Source organism: Salpingoeca rosetta (genome assembly GCF_000188695.1).
Source record: "Salpingoeca rosetta unplaced genomic scaffold supercont1.27, whole genome shotgun sequence".
NCBI classification, from domain to species: domain Eukaryota; class Choanoflagellata; order Craspedida; family Salpingoecidae; genus Salpingoeca; species Salpingoeca rosetta.
In genome coordinates this window covers 509,932-527,431 of record NW_004754907.1, presented here as the reverse complement: position 1 = coordinate 527,431, position 17,500 = coordinate 509,932, and the positions used below count along the sequence as shown (strand labels likewise).

The 17,500-nt window shown below is 59.7% G+C and overlaps 2 protein-coding genes across 2 annotated transcripts in view; both read left to right on the top strand.

Annotated features, from left to right (window-relative positions):
• Positions 1-2,692, top strand: part of PTSG_09015 (uncharacterized protein) — a gene marked incomplete at its 5' end in the record, with an annotated part of 10,762 nt that extends 8,070 nt beyond the window's left edge. The window contains 3 exons of the mRNA XM_004989756.1: positions 138-197; positions 404-471; positions 686-2,692. Coding sequence (XP_004989813.1) covers positions 138-197; positions 404-471; positions 686-2,351 — 1,794 coding nt within the window. The 3' untranslated portion in view covers positions 2,352-2,692. The remainder of the gene's footprint in view (positions 1-137; positions 198-403; positions 472-685) is intronic.
• A 614-nt stretch (positions 2,693-3,306) lies between these two features.
• The window catches only part of PTSG_12821 (serine/threonine protein kinase), a gene marked incomplete at its 3' end in the record, with an annotated part of 21,613 nt that continues 7,419 nt past the window's right edge, over positions 3,307-17,500 (top strand). The window contains exons 1-5 of the mRNA XM_004989755.1: positions 3,307-4,582; positions 4,803-4,864; positions 5,085-13,895; positions 13,951-16,538; positions 16,720-17,437. Coding sequence (XP_004989812.1) covers positions 3,334-4,582; positions 4,803-4,864; positions 5,085-13,895; positions 13,951-16,538; positions 16,720-17,437 — 13,428 coding nt within the window. The 5' untranslated portion in view covers positions 3,307-3,333. The remainder of the gene's footprint in view (positions 4,583-4,802; positions 4,865-5,084; positions 13,896-13,950; positions 16,539-16,719; positions 17,438-17,500) is intronic.

The window sequence follows — 17,500 nt, the reverse complement described above, 5'->3', positions numbered from 1 at the left end:
TGTCGGTGTCTGTGTGTCTGGAACACTTTGAACCAGACGCCCAACACATCCCTCAGTCTCGCTCATCATCGTCGTCTTTGTTTTGACTCCCCCCTTTCCCTTCCTTCCCCTCCTCGTCCTCCTCCTCCTGCGTTTAGACGCTGGAATCGCTGATGAACACGCCGCTGCAGAGCGCAGCCATCGAGATTATCATCAAGGTGTGGAATGGCACACCTTGTATTATGTACATCGGGCGATACTCCTCACACACACACACACAAATACATACACACACACGCAAATACAACTGTGCACTCGCTCACACACAAATACATATGTATTCGCCCGCTCGCGTCCTTGTGAACATTCGCTCGCTCCCTCGTTCACGCCCATGTGTATTCGTGTTGTCACCGCCCCTTCACAGTACTGCGAGCACGTGTTTGACCGCTACTTTGACGAACGCCCCGCACAGCTGCCCTCAACATACGAAAGGTGTGTGTGTGTGTGTGTGTGTGTGTGTGTGTGTGTGTGTGTGTGTGTGTGTGTGTGTGTGTGTGTGTGTGTGTGTGTGTGTGTGTGTGTGTGTGTGTGTGTGTGTGTGTGTGTGTGTGTGTGTGTGACGGTCCATAGTTTTTCTTCTCTTCTCTTGTTGCCCCCCCCCTCATCCATTCCTCACGCATGCAAACACATCTCCCCCCTCCACCAGCACGCTTCCGTACCGCGACGCAATGCAGCCAACGCCATCATCACCGCTGTCACGACGCAAGCGGCAGCGGGCCAACAGATTCAGCATCTCTCTCCTCGGCGAGTCGCCAGCCTCAACACCACCAGGCAGTGCCAATGTTGGCGGTGGCGGTGTGCCCACCCGCACCATGAGCGTTGGTGATGGCCGTGGCGACCGCACGTCGACTGCCAGCAACAGCGGCGGCGGAAAGGGAGGGCGAGGCCGATATGGGCGATTGTCGGGTCGGTTCAGCGTGTCTCCATCCGGACACACGTCAACGGCAACAGCAGCGCGCCGCCGTCACGCCGCATCTGTCAGTCCCCGCACAGGCGTTGATGGCGGTGACAATGGTGGTCGTGGTGACGGTGGTGGTCGTGGTGTGCGGTCGCCTCGCAGTCACGAGACGAGCGCATTTGGATTCAACGCGAGCGATTTGGCGGCGGTGGCAGATGAGGATGATGATGGCGGTGATGATGATCATGATGAGGTGGAGGGTGCTGGTCAAGAGCCCACTTCTGAGCTGGCCACACCCGTCAACTTGACGACACAGCAGCAGCAGCAGCAGCGACACCGCTTGGGCGTTCTGTCATCGTCATCATCAACGACAACGACAGCAACGACCGGTGTGGCGCCATCGACCGCCGTGCCTGCAAGCAAGAAACATCAGCTGCCACAGCGCCTCCGCGTTCGCTCATCGCCCGTCACCGTCGGCGGTGCTCCTGCCACCAGCACCGACACTAGTGATGGTAACAAGAGCAGCACACAGCAGTACCACCACCACCAACAGCAGCAGCACCACCACCAACAGCAGCAGCACCACCACCAACAGCAGCAGCAGCGACAGGGGCGGAGAGACAAGGTGTTGGCTGGGGTGTCATCGCGTGCTCGCACCGCATCCGGCAGCGCGTTCCGGCCTGTTGCGCCATCATCAACATCATCACCATCGACAACAGCACCAGCAATGACATCATCACCATCGACAACAGCACCAACAAGGGAGGACGAGCACACGCACGATGACGACACGGCTGGGTATCTGCAAGTAACCCCGGATGTCGAAGACAGCGAAGGCCACACCGACGCAGCCGACACAACTGATGCGGCTGATGCGAATGCGTTGTCAACTGCGCGGCATAAGGACAGCATCGTCATGAGCAGCAGCAGCAGCAGCAACGCGATGATGGTGGCGCCAGGGCAGCGGCTGTCCTCATATGGGGAGTTGCCGCCAGTACCGCCACCGCCGCCGCCGCCAGAGGACAGCTCTGCTCCCTCCTCTACCTTTGAGGACGATGGTCACGATGGTGATGATGTACACGTGCATGACACGCATGCCGACACGCGCAGGGAAGTGGGCAAGCGGGCTGCCAAGTTTGGTGACGATGACAATGATGGTGGTGATGGTGAGGACGGTCGTGGTGGCTATGATCCTGATGCAACGTTTGTTGCAAAGCAGCAGCACGACGGTGGAGCGAGCGATGGGGAGGAAGGCGGTGTCGGGCGAGACAACGGCCACGACACGCAACCACAACAACCACGTCCGATTATGATTGTCATGGACAGCGATGAGGCAGATCAGACAGCGAGTGATGATTATGATGACGACGATGACGACGACAGCACCGGCTGGGCTCCGGAAGCATTTGTGTGAAGAGACACGTGCGTGCGCGAGCGTGTGCATGTGTGGAAGTGGGGAAGGGGGCCGGGAGAGGGATGGTGGTGAGGTGTATTTGTTTCCTTCTTGCTTTTGTTTGCTTGATGTGACATGACATGAGTGTGTTTTGTACTGGTGCTTGTGCTTCAGCGTGTACTTAAAGGCGTGATTCTGCATCTTGTACATGAGACAGTTCACCCAGGCCTGTGCCTGTTCACAAATCCACTCGTAGGTCAACAATTGAAGCGCAGAACTGCATGTGATGCGACGCGACATGGCACACGACCGACGAGTGCTCGACATTGTGTTACTCAAGTGCTTAAGGAAGCACGAAGATGGAGCGATGTGTCGTAGCAAGCTTCGCGTGTCATCAAACCATGTCACTGTCACAACCACACACGCTCAACCTGAATTGAGGATTGGCAACGTGCGTGGAGAATTGGGAATGATTTACGTGTGGAGGGGAACTGTAACTTGGTGCAATTGCGATGGAAACAGATGTGTCACGGGCAAAACCTTTCAGGAAGGAAGCCTGCATGTCTTCCTCTTGTTTGGCATTTCGCATGAGGTGACATTCAGGCGTCGACTGGTGTTTGGATTGTGGAGACGAACAATCAAGCGGCAACCACGTCAAATCATCACACTGCACTCATTGGCCCACGAGCGTACGCTCTGTTCACGAATATGGTGAGTGTTGAACACAAGAACCTTGAGACATAACAACAGCCAGTCTATTGAGTGGGAGGACTGTTCGCTTGGCTTGAGGCACGTGTCCGCTGTCGCGCTGTCCTCGCCTTCGCTTGTGTCTATGTCACGATGACATGTGATTCCGTGTTTCGACTGTTGCCAGAGTTCAACTGCACGAGATTCCTTGAATGAAGGATCACTCTCATCCTCATCTCATGGTGAACAGGAAACGAGCAATTGCACCGATAGTCACTCGGCCAGTCTCCAGGACAATGAAGGCATTTCCTCCGATATGACGACAGGCACATACCACCAAGTCGTACACTATCACCATTATCATCACTATCACAACTATCATCACCATCACCACCATCATTCGTTTCTACATTCCAAGCCACAGCCTGATCAGCAGCAATCACCACAGCCACAACAACACCCACATCAACAGCCACACCAGCAGCAAGAGCACCCTACCCCACCGTCGGCCTCCAAGAAAGCGAAAGCGCAAGCCAGACGCGCGCGAAAGGAAGCACAGCGGCTGCAGCTGCTCGAGATGCAGCGGCAGATGGCAGAGCTGCAGAAGCAGTTGGCTGAGACCAGCGGCAGTGATGATGATGATGATGACGATGATGATGACGATGATGTTGGTGTTGGGGTCGGTAATCAACAAGGCCCAATGTCCGATCAGCCATTGGCGCCATCCACGGCTCAAGCAGCACCATCGAGTCAGCCGCAGCCCATCGCAGCACCTGCATCCAACAGCGGTAGCGGCTTCCATCGCGATGCTGAGCCAACAGATGGGACGGCAACAGTTGTGGTCGATGACGATGATGATGATGAGATTGACGCGGATGCTTCAGTAGCTGGTGAGAACATGGCAGTTGCTGACAAGCCTGTGGACGACGACGTTAAACACAATCATCACCACCACCACCACCACAAAGGCAACGCCGCCGATGCCAGCAACGGTGGCGTTGACATTGACGTGGCAGATACCACCGCCGTCACGGCATCTTACGATGAGTATCAGTATTATGACCACGGAGAGCACGGCAATGATGAAGACGATGAAGATGATGGGTTTGGGTTCAAGACGCCACCAAACACGCTGAAGGAGGATGGCGAGGGCGATGGTCAGGCATCGGCATGCACAGCAAAGACAGACGCACCGCCCAATGTGGCTGACGCAGCCAGTGCTGCTGGAGCGATGACGGCTCCCAAACCAACACCAACGCACGTGCCCGGCAGCAAGGCTTCAGCACCACCGCTCGAACATCCTTTGGGTGGGGGGTACAGCTCACACCAGCAAGCCACCACCCAACAACAACAGCAGCAGCAGCAGCAGCAGCAGCACCAACCACATCAACAACAACCGCAATCATCGTCATCAACGCCCCACGTGCCTGGCAGTAAGGCAACAGCGCCGCCAGGATCATCACCGTCGTCGTCACAGCACCAAACGCAGTCGTCTGCCATGACCAAGTTTCCCACCAACCCTTCAGCTGCTGCAACCACGACATACCACCAACACGACACAGCAGGTGCGAGTGTGTGCGTGTGTGTGTGTGCGTGATGTGTGCTTGAGTGTGTGTGTGTGTGCGTGGGTGTGTGCGTGGGTGTGTGCGCGGGTGTGTGCGTGAGTGTGTGCGTGGGTGGGTGAAGTGTACGCTTGTATGTATGATGTTGTTGCGTTTGTGAGGTTGTGGTCACTTGAACTTGTGTTCCTCCCATTCATCCAATCTGCAATTTTTTTTTCAACAGCTGGCCCTCACGTTGCCGGTGCAGTGACGCAACAGCCGAAACCAATGCGCGACGTCACAGTGGTGCGTTGAAGAACACACCCCAACAACATGCAACACACATGCACACACACACACACATATGCACACACACACACACATTCAAACACACACACACAAACACACACCACACACATACACACACATACACACCCCCCCCCTCTCTCTTTCAAATACACATCACGAACGCATTCCGCTGTCCTCACATGCTGCTTCCTGTGACGTCATCGCTTCTGTTGCGCAGCACGTGCACGTGATGGAGGCGCCCGGACAAATCATCCACATGCTCGGGAGCCACCCGGTATTTGGCCGATATTACGACGAAGATGGCAAGGAGGTCTGGATGCCAAACGCCGAAACACGGCTGCCAGAGCAACAAGACGACGACGACAATGATGCCGATGATGGTATTGCTGATGATGATGATGATGACGATGATGATGATGGTGAGGAGTTTCACGATGCAAGGTCGAGCCCGCGGTTTGGTGGCTGGTCCAGACCAAAGCAACAGGGGAAGAAGGGGAACAGCAAGAGCAAGGGCAAGGACAAGGGCAAGGGAAAGAAGAAAGGAAAGAAGAAGGGCAAGAAGAAGCAAGGGGGGCGTGGCACCAAGGATCGCGCTTACCGCTACTCAGCCAGTGGTGGCAGCAGCAGCTCGCGTGAGCGCTACTACACCAAGACCTTCACCGTGTCTGTGCGCGGCCCAACGACCATCCCGTACAAGCTCGCCAAGTACTTTGAGGACGACGGCGTGTGGTCAAACATGTACCGTCGCATTCGAGGCAAGGGATCACTCGAGTGGCAGCGTGGCCGTAACCGTGAGCTCGCCATCAAGGATGACAAGACCACGCACGTGCACGTGTTCAGCGACTTTGCGACAGACAACCACCACCTCCGTGCAAAGGCGATTCGATTCTTCATCCAGCGGTTTCTACGCCGCGACGACAACGACGGCGCGCTGCGTGCCCTGCTCAACATAATGCCGATGCACGAGGTCATGGATAACGTGTTGAGCAACGCCCCGTTTATGGACTCCCTGACGGGGCACCAGGTGCTTCGTCTTCTCATGGCCGTTGGCGTCATCAGCGTTGTTGGCGAGCTGCAGTCACGGCAGTGTCGTCCCAGCACGCGCGTCCTGATCCAGAGCGCGCTCGTGTCTGATCCCAACACGATTCAACTTTTCTCTGCCAGCAACCCCAACCTGCTGCGAAATCACCTGCAGCTGCTGGCTGCCCTCATCAACACGAGTACCAACAGCACTTACTCCTACGACAGGGACGCCGGATACAATGACTTGTGCTTTGTCATCCTCGTTCTGGGGCTCACTCCAAACTTTGAGGCAGAGAAGATCGAGCACACGGCCGAGCTGCCCACCACCAACAGCAACACCAATTCACACCACTCCTACAGTCCCTACCACACTCACCATCACCACCATCACAGCCGCGCGCCAATCGAGTACAGCGAGGACGACATCTTGGATGCCGCTGATTTCGTGCAGCAGTACCACGAGACGATCCACATCAGCGCCGACACAATGATGTGGCTCGCTGCTCGCGCCATCCCCGCGCAGCTCTCACACGAGGATGCGCTGTCCTTTGCTGCCACGCACCCGGCGGGCAAGGTGCTGAGCGAACACGACCCCGGCAAGTTTGGCAGGGTGGTGCGCACTGCCCTCACCAACACTGGCGGCAAGGGCGCCAACAAGAAGAAGCGGGCTGCGGGCACATCGGGCGCCTACCTCAAGTACATGTCCACGCTGCCACAGGCGCAGGAGCACATCTTCGACGTGTGGCTGAGCCAGCTACCATCGATTGGCAACGATACAGACCACCCGCTCGCCACGGGTGCGACGAAGCTGGCAAAGTCGGCGCAACTCACATCTGACCAGCGCGGGCGGCTCATGCAGATGCTCATGAACAACACCAGCAGCAAAATCTGCCGCGCCATGCTGGACAGCCTCCTCACCACCATCCCTGAAGGCATTACCCAGATACAGGCATACACGAGCATGTGGAGTGTGGTGTCGCCAGCAGAGGTGGAGGCAGGCATGCGCACCTGGCTGAAGGAAGAAGCAACCGAGACGCGAACCGTCACTGTGGATAGCCCTGACTCTGGCGCCACTGGTGCATCGTCGTCATCATCGCGCGGCCCACGCACGTACGCGGCTGCGACTTCGCATGGGTACAATTTGCGCTCGGGCAGCAGCCGTTACGCCGGCGGCTCCTACGGTTACCAGCACCACCAGTATCAGCACCACCAGCAGTATCAGCAGCCACGCACCAAGACGGTGAAGGAGCTGAGTGTGTGCTCACTCATCCGCTTCGCCACCACCATCGAAGACAGATTGCAGCAACAACTCGGTGTGATCAGCAGCATGCCAGCTGGCAGGGCGGCTGAGGTGGCAGCACGCATGCACAAGTTCAAGCCCATTTACCTGCTCGCCGGCGACTGTGTCGAAGAGAGCAACGTGCCCCTCGTCGCCTTCTTCCAGCAGCTGATTTCCGCATCGAGTGGCGACGGCGTTGTCTTGACTGTGGAGCAAACGACACCAAACCACCTTTTCGGTCTCGCTGCTGACCGCGCTGTTGCGCTCGCCCGGAAGCATCGCCAGGCCGGCGATAAGGACCTGTGTGCCCTCCTCAAGACCCTGCTCACAGCAACACACCCGGGCAGAAGTAACCACAACATGTTCCGCCGCGTTGGCGTGGACATGTTGTCAGAGCTCACCACCCCGCAAACCCTCACCGACGTTGCGACCCGCCCCGCGCTGTGGCGGCTGGTGCTCACCTCGCCCTCGCCATACGAGTGGCAGCAGACGCTGCCGGCGGTGGCGGCACGACAGATCCTGGCCCACGAATACGAGGCGTGGCGTGACCTCGCCAAGACGCCAGCGGACATTGCGCAGTTGTTCCCACCAAACCAGGAGCCAGGCGCGCTGCGTGACAACAGGGCGACACTCGCCAATCTCATGGGCATCGTGTCGCCCAAAGGCGTGCAGGAACCGTACATGCTGATTGATGAGGCGCTGAGGGCACGTGATCGCCTTGCCGGGGAGAGCATGACGGTGGAGAGTTTGCACCGCTACCTGTCGGATGTGCTGCCGACCAATACGTGGGTGGCCAGCCTACCACAGACGCTTGACACGTGGCAGACACGCCCGCTCAGCCAAGTCAGCGACAACCATCGCTGGAACGGGGCGCTTGCTGTTGCCGACAACGGCCTCCTCCACGCCATCCACCAGCGTGCAATGAGCTACACATTCCGTGCCTTTGTCAACAAGCAGTTGCACACTAACACAGACACGGGTGTTGTAACAACAACGGCAGCAGCAGCAACAACAGCAGCATCGAGTGGTGCTGAGGGCAACACCGACGGCGAAGGGGATGGTGACAACAACATCAATGACGCCGACAACGACGCTGACGCTGACGATGATGATGATGAGATCATGTTTCCGCTGTTTGATGATGACGACGACGATGACGATGCTGATGAGGGTGGACCTGCCGTCGCTGCAACGGCACCACCGCCATCACGGGAGGCCGTCATGGCGCAGGCAAAGAAGGAGGTGGAGGAGACACTGGTGAAGACAACGGACCTGCTGGCGGAGCACGCGCGGCTGTTCAACCAACTCAGCTCCAACACACCGCTGTCTGATCTTCACGTCATGTGGGGAGGGCTCACGCGCGCACAGGTGGAACACGACATGACGCTGCTGTGTACAGTGCTGACTCATCCCATGAACGCTGGCACAACGTGGCACGTGCAGGAACTGGTGAATCAGCTCTCCAGCTACGTTGATCGGCGCCACTATGCACAGCGCGCAGAACAGCTTGGCCGTGTGCTGCAGGTGTGCCAGGACCTGCTGCAGCACCAGAGCTCCGATCTCACCGATGCCATCGACGCGGTGCTGGCTGTGGACGACTCGCAGACACTCCGCCACCTGCACACGGCTGTGCAGGACGTACAGTCACATGTCCCTGACGATCCGGACGTGTGGGAGGTGCTTGGTGAGATGGCCGACGCAGGTAACTTGCTCGAGTTCCTGCGGGAACAGGATGGTGACGTGCGCCACTACACGGCGAGCGCGGAGGCGTTTGGTTCCGACGCATACATGGCCACAGCCGAGCAGGTCAACGCCTTCATTTTGCTGCACTCGTTTATGTTCCCGCTCATCAACGCTGACACAAAGGCGAAGGACCTGGAGGACTTTCTTCGTCTTCTCAGCCAGCGCTTTCACCAGAGCCAGGGCCATGCTGCATCCTCCTCGGGAGCAACATCAGGTTCGGCGTCGTCGTCAGCATCATCGGCGCGCCAGCCAGACCGCCTACCGCTGTCGCAACTGCTGCGCATCTGCAACCAAGGTCTTGAGGCGCTGCAGCTGTTTGTGAATACGCTGAGCGACCGCGGTGCCGCTGCCCGCGAACGCATTCGCCTCGTTGTTGATCCCTCCGTCGAAGGCGCACGCATCGTGTTCAGGTGCGACTCGCTCCGCCAGACCGCAAGCTACCACATCTGCATCCGCCACAGGAGCGAGGACATTGAGTTGTCGGAGCGCGACGTGAGCGACCTGCGTGCGCGCGCGTGCCTGCTGTCCACAGACCAGGACCAGGACGTGCGTGTGCACATGCAGCGGTTCAGGGACTTGGTGGAAGGCGTCGAGTTGGCCATGGCAGAGCTGAAGCAGCTGGCGGAGAGCGGACACCTTGAAGAGTTCAACTGCTACACGCACGCGATGGCGGTACAAGGCGCCAACCTGAAGGACTACACGGGTGCGCTGCAGACCCACCTCCTGCTGTGGACGGAGCGCTTGAAGGAGATGCGCGAGCGCTATGACGTGCTCAACATCTTTTCCAACCGCCAGCTGGTGGTGCTGTTCCATGCACTCGTGCAACCACACGAGCACCACGATGAGGAGCTGGTGCAGGAGCGAGACCAGCTGCTGCTGGCCATGCTCGGTCCCCACGCTGACGTGCACCAGGTGTCGCTGTATGTGCGCGATGTGCTCAACAGCATGGGTGCATGCGATGACAACGTGCACCGGCTGAGCGAGCTGCTGGCGATGCTCAAGTCGCTCATCGATGCGCCGCCACCACGCGCCCTTCACCCCTCTGGAATGATTGACGAGAGCATGCTGCCGCCGTTCCGCCACGCTGCCAAGCACGATCTTGTGCGGGTGCTGCTGTCTGAGGACGATCGCACGGCTGCCGCCTCCATCCTCGCTGCATTCACGGACGCCAACCTGGAGTACCTGCCTGCGCAGTGCCTCTTCTGCTCCGAGCACACGCGCGTGGCGATTGTGCGGCTGTTCCTTGCCCGCAGCCAGGAGACAACAGACCTGCCGTTTGTGCTCGTGTATCCGGAGCTGCTCAGCATTGAAGCGCAGGCGGAGTTGAAGGAGGAGTTGACCAAGTGGGGCCACCGCTGCTCCAACCATCGCTCCTCAAAGCCATTCGCACCCGCTGTTGGCGAGCACGTGCCGGAGTCAAGCCGCCCGCTGCCACGCTTCACCGTCGTGTGTCGCCGCACCACGCGCAGTCGCCTCCTGCACGGCGTTGCGGGGCTGGTGGACGAGGACTTGACGGGGCACGTGGCGCAACAGCTGCTGGCCAACTACGCGCTGCACACGAGGGAGCACGGTGCTGTCACCGTTGTTGCCAGCGAGTACGCGCAGCAGGGCAAATCCACCTTCATCCAGCACCACCTCGCACGCCTTGCCGATGGCGGCAGCAACGGTGCTGGTGATGGTGATGGTGATGGTGATGGTGATGGCGACAGTGGACGTGGCAGTGGCCGTGTTGGGCGACGCGGGCCGCTTCGCTCGTCCATGCTCTCACGCACGTCGCAAGCTACCACCGCAACTACCGCCACGACGAAAACGGGTGGCAGTGGTGCTGATGGCGGGGACGACCTTGTGGACGACGATGAAGGGGATGGCGACGCATCACCGACGCTCTTCTCATCCGATGACGATGGTGAAGGCGACGAGTTTTTGGACGCGCTGTTTGAGTTCCCCGTGCCACTGAGTGGGCCCGTGCCTGCAGGCATGGCGACAACAGCAACCCTCCCGCGTGACGCTGTTGCTGGCGATGGCGGACACTACTGCACGCTGCTCGTCTCTGGGCAGGACACGTTTGACGTCCTGCACGACAAGCTGTCTCGCCTGCCGCTGATGGACCCACGCGTCAAGGCACTGTACATTGACGTCGGGGCGGCACTGAACATTGAGGATGACCTCAACATGCATCTGTTCCAGCTGCTGGTGCTGCGCTGCCTCTCGCGCGACGACAGGCTGTGGCACGTGCCACGCCACGTCGCAGTGTACGTTGAGATTGGCAACACGCTGCACGACAGCTTGAGCCAGCAGCTCGCGCTCACCACCAAGGCCCCGTTTGCCGATGAAGTGGCGGCATCCGCCACACAGGCTGCGCCTGCACAGACGGGCGCGCCCACTGCCTCTTTTACCAAGGAAGTGCTTGGGTGGGACGCAAACAATATTCACGTGCCAACGGATACGAGCTCGCCCATCCAGCGTGCTTGCCGCTACCTCGACCTCCTGCACAGGGACCAGCTCACGGACGTGGTGTACAGGGAACCTGATCTGAACGCCATGGATGGCATTGAGCCGACACCGCTGAGCAAGGGAGACTGCATTCGCCTCCTGACGCAATACTTCCCGCGCCTGCAAGAGAACCACGCCTCCTTTGGCGAGCTCAACACCTTCCTCCTCGTCGCCGCCCAGCAGCTGCCGCGCATGTTCACCAGCTCGTTCCTCACCGCCAACACGCTACAAAACTTCATGGAGTTGGCTGAGGAGCGCGCACAGGAGATTCGACGCGGCGTGCTGACGGCGGTGGTGAAGACGGCTCAGCGGTTCGCCGTGCCCTCCGTTGACGCCGTGAGAGACGCGCAGCACCATCACCAGGACGCGGCAGGGACGGTCACCGATGCCATGCTGCGGCAGATGGAGAGAGCCATCACGTGGACGGAGATGGAGCACTGGATGCTGTGCGCTGCCAACGACGGGTGCGCATGCCCCTTCTACTCGGACCCAAACAGCGTGCCGCCACAGGTGCGGAAGTACTTTGAGGTGCAGGGTGCGCCGCTCAAGCCAATGGACGCACACTCGTCGAAAGAGCTGTTTGTGCGCATCAAGCAGCTGTTGGGCCACAACAAAAACACAGAGCAGGGCCAGTACGCCATGACACCAGACAACCTGCTGAAGATGGTGCTGATCTACATCCGCATAACCAACAACGTGCCGTGCATTCTCATGGGCCACGCAGGCTGCGGTAAGACGTCCCTCTTCAAGCAGCTGGCACACATGTGCAGCGACGTGGTTTACGAACGGCCACTTGGCATTCACGCAGGCACCACAGCACAGGACATTATCGATTACGTCAACGCAGCCATCACAAGTGCAACGACAGCTGCAGCGACAGGAGCGGCAGGCAACCCCGTGTGGATCTTCCTTGACGAGATCAACACGTGCTTGCACCTCGACCTGCTGTCCGACATCATTGTGCGCCGCCGCTGCGGCTCCCGCTCCATCCCGGACAACGTCAAGATTGCGGCTGCGTGCAACCCGTACAAGCGCCGTGACTGCCCAGCGCCAACACCAGGGCTGGTCACCACGGAGCGCCAGCCCATTGACGCGCAGTCGCACCTCATGTACCGCGTGCACCCGCTGCCGGAGGCAATGCTGCCGTACGTGTGGGACTTTGGCGAGCTGTCCGCTGGCGACGAGCGGCTGTACATGGGCAGCATGGTGGACGGCCTTGGGCTGGACCAGGACGAGAAGAATGTGGTGGTGGAGATGCTGTATCAGTGCCACGACTACCTGAGGAAGAAGACAGATCACATGATCAGCTTGCGTGACGTCAAGCGTTTCTGCACGCTCTTCAAGTTCTTCAAGAAGTGGCGGCAGCAGAGGGCAAGGCTGCCCCGTGCTGAGCGACGAGAGCGCAAAACAGTCCTCGGAGGCCTGTCTGAGAACATGCACGCCGCGTGGCTGTCGCTCAGCCAGTGCTACATGGTGCGTCTCCCTGAAGACAGCAAACGTATCGAACTGCTCGACCAGTGCATTGCACACGTTGGTGCACGTCACAAGCGAGGCCGCGATGGCATTTCACAGCTCATCCGCGAGGAGCAGCTGGACATGGTGGATCGCATGGACAGGCGGGCACCGCAGTTCCAGAACTTGGCAGAGAACGCGGCCTTGCTGGAGAACACGTTTTCCATTGTGGTGTCGCTGCTCAACCGCATCCCCATCTTCCTGATTGGCAAGCCGGGCAACAGCAAGACGGTGAGCATGAGCCTGGTCAACAACAGTCTTCGTGGCCGTGACTCGCGCGACCCGCTGCTCAAGCTGTACCCGGGCATCACCGTGTTTGCGTACCAAGGCAGCGTTGAGGCGACGAGCGAGGGCATCCTCCAGGTATTTGCTCGTGCGGAAGCGTACCTGGACAGCGCCAACCATCAAGACGTGCTGCCCGTGGTGGTGCTGGATGAGGTTGGACTGGCCGAGTACTCGCGCCACAACCCGCTCAAGGTGCTGCACGCCAAACTTGAGCCGCCAGACGGCAGCGAGCTCCGTGTTGGCGTCGTCGGCATCTCCAACTGGGCGCTCGATGCGGCGAAGATGAACCGCGCACTGCACATCTCCCGACCGGAGCCGTCGCGGAAGGATCTTTGCAGGACCGCAATGACGATTGCCAAGAGCTTCATCGCCAAGGAGCACAACGTCGCCAACGTGGGCGACGTGTGGAATCATCATCTGCCTCTTCCCCTGCAAACGGTGCTCACAGGGGTGGCCAATGGCTACAACGCCTACATGAGGCAGTGCAAGGCCGAGAACCGCCAGCCCTTCTTTGGCCTCCGCGATTTCTACAGTGTATGCAAGACTGTGTGCCGCAGGATGGACGAGCTGAATGCGAGCGAGGGTGTGGTGGCCACCGCCATCATCCGCAACTTCTCCGGCAAGCTCGGAGGCGACACCGCCCACAGCGATCGACAGCTCTTCTTCACGCTTGTGCAAGAGCAGCTGCAGCAAGTGGGGTGGTACCACGCTGATGAATGCGAGCCACAGCACCGTGGCATGCATTGAGGACAATTGGCAGGACGTGTTTGCGCGCCACCTAATGATCGGGTCCGTCGGTCGCGCGGCGCTGTCCATCTTGAAGACTTTCTCCAGCTTGGACACGAGCAACGCCCTCATTATCCGCGGCAGCCAGTTTGAGGCGGACGTGGTGAGCGAGGAGTACCCGTACTCTGTGCTGAGTCAGATCATCCTGAAGATGGAGCATGGTGGCGTGCTGGTGCTGGTGGACCTTGATTCCATCTACGGCAGCCTGTACGACATGCTGAACCAGAGCTACACCATGATCAAGGGCCGGCGCAACTGCACCATTGCCCTGGGCTCCCTCAGCAACCCACTGTGCCCCGTGCATGAGCGCTTCCGCTGCGTCGTGCTGATGGATCGGGAGAAGATGCAGACGTATGACCCGCCCTTCCTCAACCGCTTTGAGAAGCACCTGCTCAGCTTCCCAGACGTGTTGTCGGAGGACCAGCGGGACGTGTGCATGCAGGTGGAGAACTGGCTCACGCGCATCGTTGCGCGTGGACAGGACACGTCCGCCGTGACGCCAAGGGACAAGGCGAGGGCCATCCCGTGCTACAGCGACAACATGGTGCCAAGCCTGCTGCTCAAGCACCTGGCGAGCATGCAGGCCGCCATGGGATCGGGTGGGACCAATCTGGCTGGCACTAGCGGCGGTGGCAGAGGCAGCAGCACATCAGCTGTTGCCGCCACACCAACGGCGCCGAGTGCACCAGGAGAGGCCACCAGTGCGTGGCAGTCACAGGAGCCCGGTGACGAGAGCTGGCAGGAACTGCTGCAACACCAAGAGGAAGAATTGAAAGCACACGTGCCACCAAGCTATCTCCAACAGCAACAGCAACAGCAACAGCAGCAACAACATGCTGGTGGTGCGACGGGAAGCCGGTTCCTGCGCGCATCTCAGTGGCACCTGACCCCTGACCTGGCACAGCAGCTGCAGCAACGCATCAAGCACAGCTTGATTGACCTGATGACGCTTGAGTTTTTGGTGTCGCTGACGCAGTTTTCGGACGAGGACAAGCAGCGCGTGGTTGACGTGTACATGCATGAATCCTCACACCACTCCCTCACGGGCCTGCTCGAGTGGCTGCAGTGGTTTGGTGCTCCGTCAGGGGATAGTGACGGTGGTGGTGGTGACGGACAGCAAGGGGCCAGTGTGCGCAAAGGCGATTATGGCGATTATGGCGATGGTGGTGCTGGTGGTGCTGGTGGTCATGATGATGACGACGCCGCCACTGATGAAGGTGCCGCTGAAGACGATGACGATGAGATGCTGGTGAAACCAAGCAAAGCGAAGAAGGCACGTCAGCAGCCGCTGCCGGCCCAGCCGCTGCCGGCCCAGCCGCTGCGCCGCCTGTTGCTGGTGACGCGCACCAGCATCTTCTATCCCTTCAGGGAGGTGTCGGAGTGTGAGATTGTGCGTGTGTCCGACATCAAGTCTGAGCGCATGTTGTCGCTTGAGCTGCGAGAAGCACTGCGCCGCGCCGGCCACCACGGCACGGTTGTGGTGCAGCTGCTGCTCAACGAGTTCAAGCACCTGGCCATGGTGCAGGAGAAGGTGGACGGCCTGCTGGCTGGCGTTGACCGGGAGACGCGCGGCGATGCTGGTCTCAACGGTGAGCACACACATGGTGGCCAGGGGTGCAGCCGCGTGATTGTGTGCGTGCACATGCACTCCAAGACGACGAGCCTCCGCAAGCAAGCGCAGGAAGTGGCCATGCTGCAGACCATCACCGCGTCTGCGGAGTGGGAGCTGCGCTACTGCGACGATCTCGGCTCGCTGCCCTCCTTTGCTGCACAAGCCCTGCAGCAGGAGCAGCATACGCAGCACGTGAGCGGTGGCGGTGATGATGTTGGCGGTGCGGCGATGCATGTGCCAGCTGGGCCATCGGCGCCACCTGTTGTTGAGCCGACCCTCAACCTGATTGAGCTGTGCTCGCACTCTCTGCAGGACGTGGTGCTGCGCCACGATCATTCGCTGCTGCACTACCGGCGCCTGATCACCCCAGACGCGCTGTGGTGGTGCTACTCGCGCATCGACTTCTCGCGCGTGCCGCACTGCCAGCAGCGTGCGCGGTCCTCAATCGACCGGCTGCTGGCCGCGCTCACGTCCCAAGACCAGGAGGGCGAGCAGCTGTGCATGATTTTGGCGCACGCGGCGGCGCTGATGCTGGATTCCACCACGACGTGGGTTGCACAGCTGGCGCAGCAGGACATGAAGCAGCCAAGCTACGCCACGTTTGGGCAGCGTGTGGTGCGCACGGCGCGTGAGGCATTCCTGTCTGCGCTCGCACGCATCATCTTCAGCATGGAGCAGCACCACTTTGTGCCCGATGTGAGGCAGCTTGTGCCTGACGACGCCACGCGCGCGCTGCTTGCTCAGCTCGAGATTTCCCCGCGGGCGTACGCCGTGCTCGCACTCGATGCACTGCCGTCCACGGCGCGCGCATTTGCCGCCAGCACTGCGCAGCACGAGCAGCCAGTTGTTGGCGACGAGGGCGACGCGGATGACATTTCGCCTGCAACCACAAGTGTGCTGCGTCCCGTGTCACTGCGGCTCCCAGAAACGCATCGCTGGTACAACAGCCTGTGTGCGCTGGCAGAGGCGCTATTTGCCGAGATGGACGCGGCGCGCACGGAGCAGACGCGTGCCAGCCACGTGCAGGGGTTCATCGCACGCGTGCGCGACGCCTTTTCGCACGCCATGGCGGCCGGTGTGAGCACCGACGACGTCACTCTTGACATCATGGACACACAGGACGATGATGACGTGGACGACATGGACGAGCGACATGGACGAGCGCGAGGACGATGATGATGACGATGATGTGGACGAGTTGGATGCGAATGGCGATGATGACGATGACGGTGACGATGATGATGACGAGAGCGGGAACGGGTTTGGTGACATGTCTCAGGTACACAACGCAGCTGCGGTTGTTGGGCCGTTGTTGCTGGTCGACTGGGTGCGCTATGCCAACATCCACGTTGGCGCCAACGTGCTGGACATCTGGCGCGGTCTGTGCCTGTGCTTTGGGGACGACATCAGCATCACCTCCGATGAGCACGTGTTTCAGGTGCTGAAGAAGCTGCAGGAGAACGAGCAGATGCTGTACGCGTTCTTCAGCCTGCTGTCAATTGCCCGCCGCTCTGACGCACGCGGTGACGTGTTGCAAGTTGCCCTCAACTCCATCAACAACACCAGCATTGGTGGTGACCACGCTGATGGCGATGACAATGATGCTGAAAGCAGTCCTGGCCGGCCCACGGGCACATCTGCCATCGTACACGGCATCTGCGAAAGCATCGCACTGCGCTTCATCGCTGCCATCACCCGCCAACAAGACGACGACGACGATGAGAATGATGATGCTGATGATGATGACGATGATGATGACGACGATTACAGTGGTGACGATGATGAGGGTGAGGATGAGGCCAATGAAGCCATGGGCATGGTGTTTGCTGCCCGCGATGTGATGCAGCACCTGCTTGCCCTGCCGTGCGATGCGAGCGGCGGGCGTGCGGCCATCACGCCC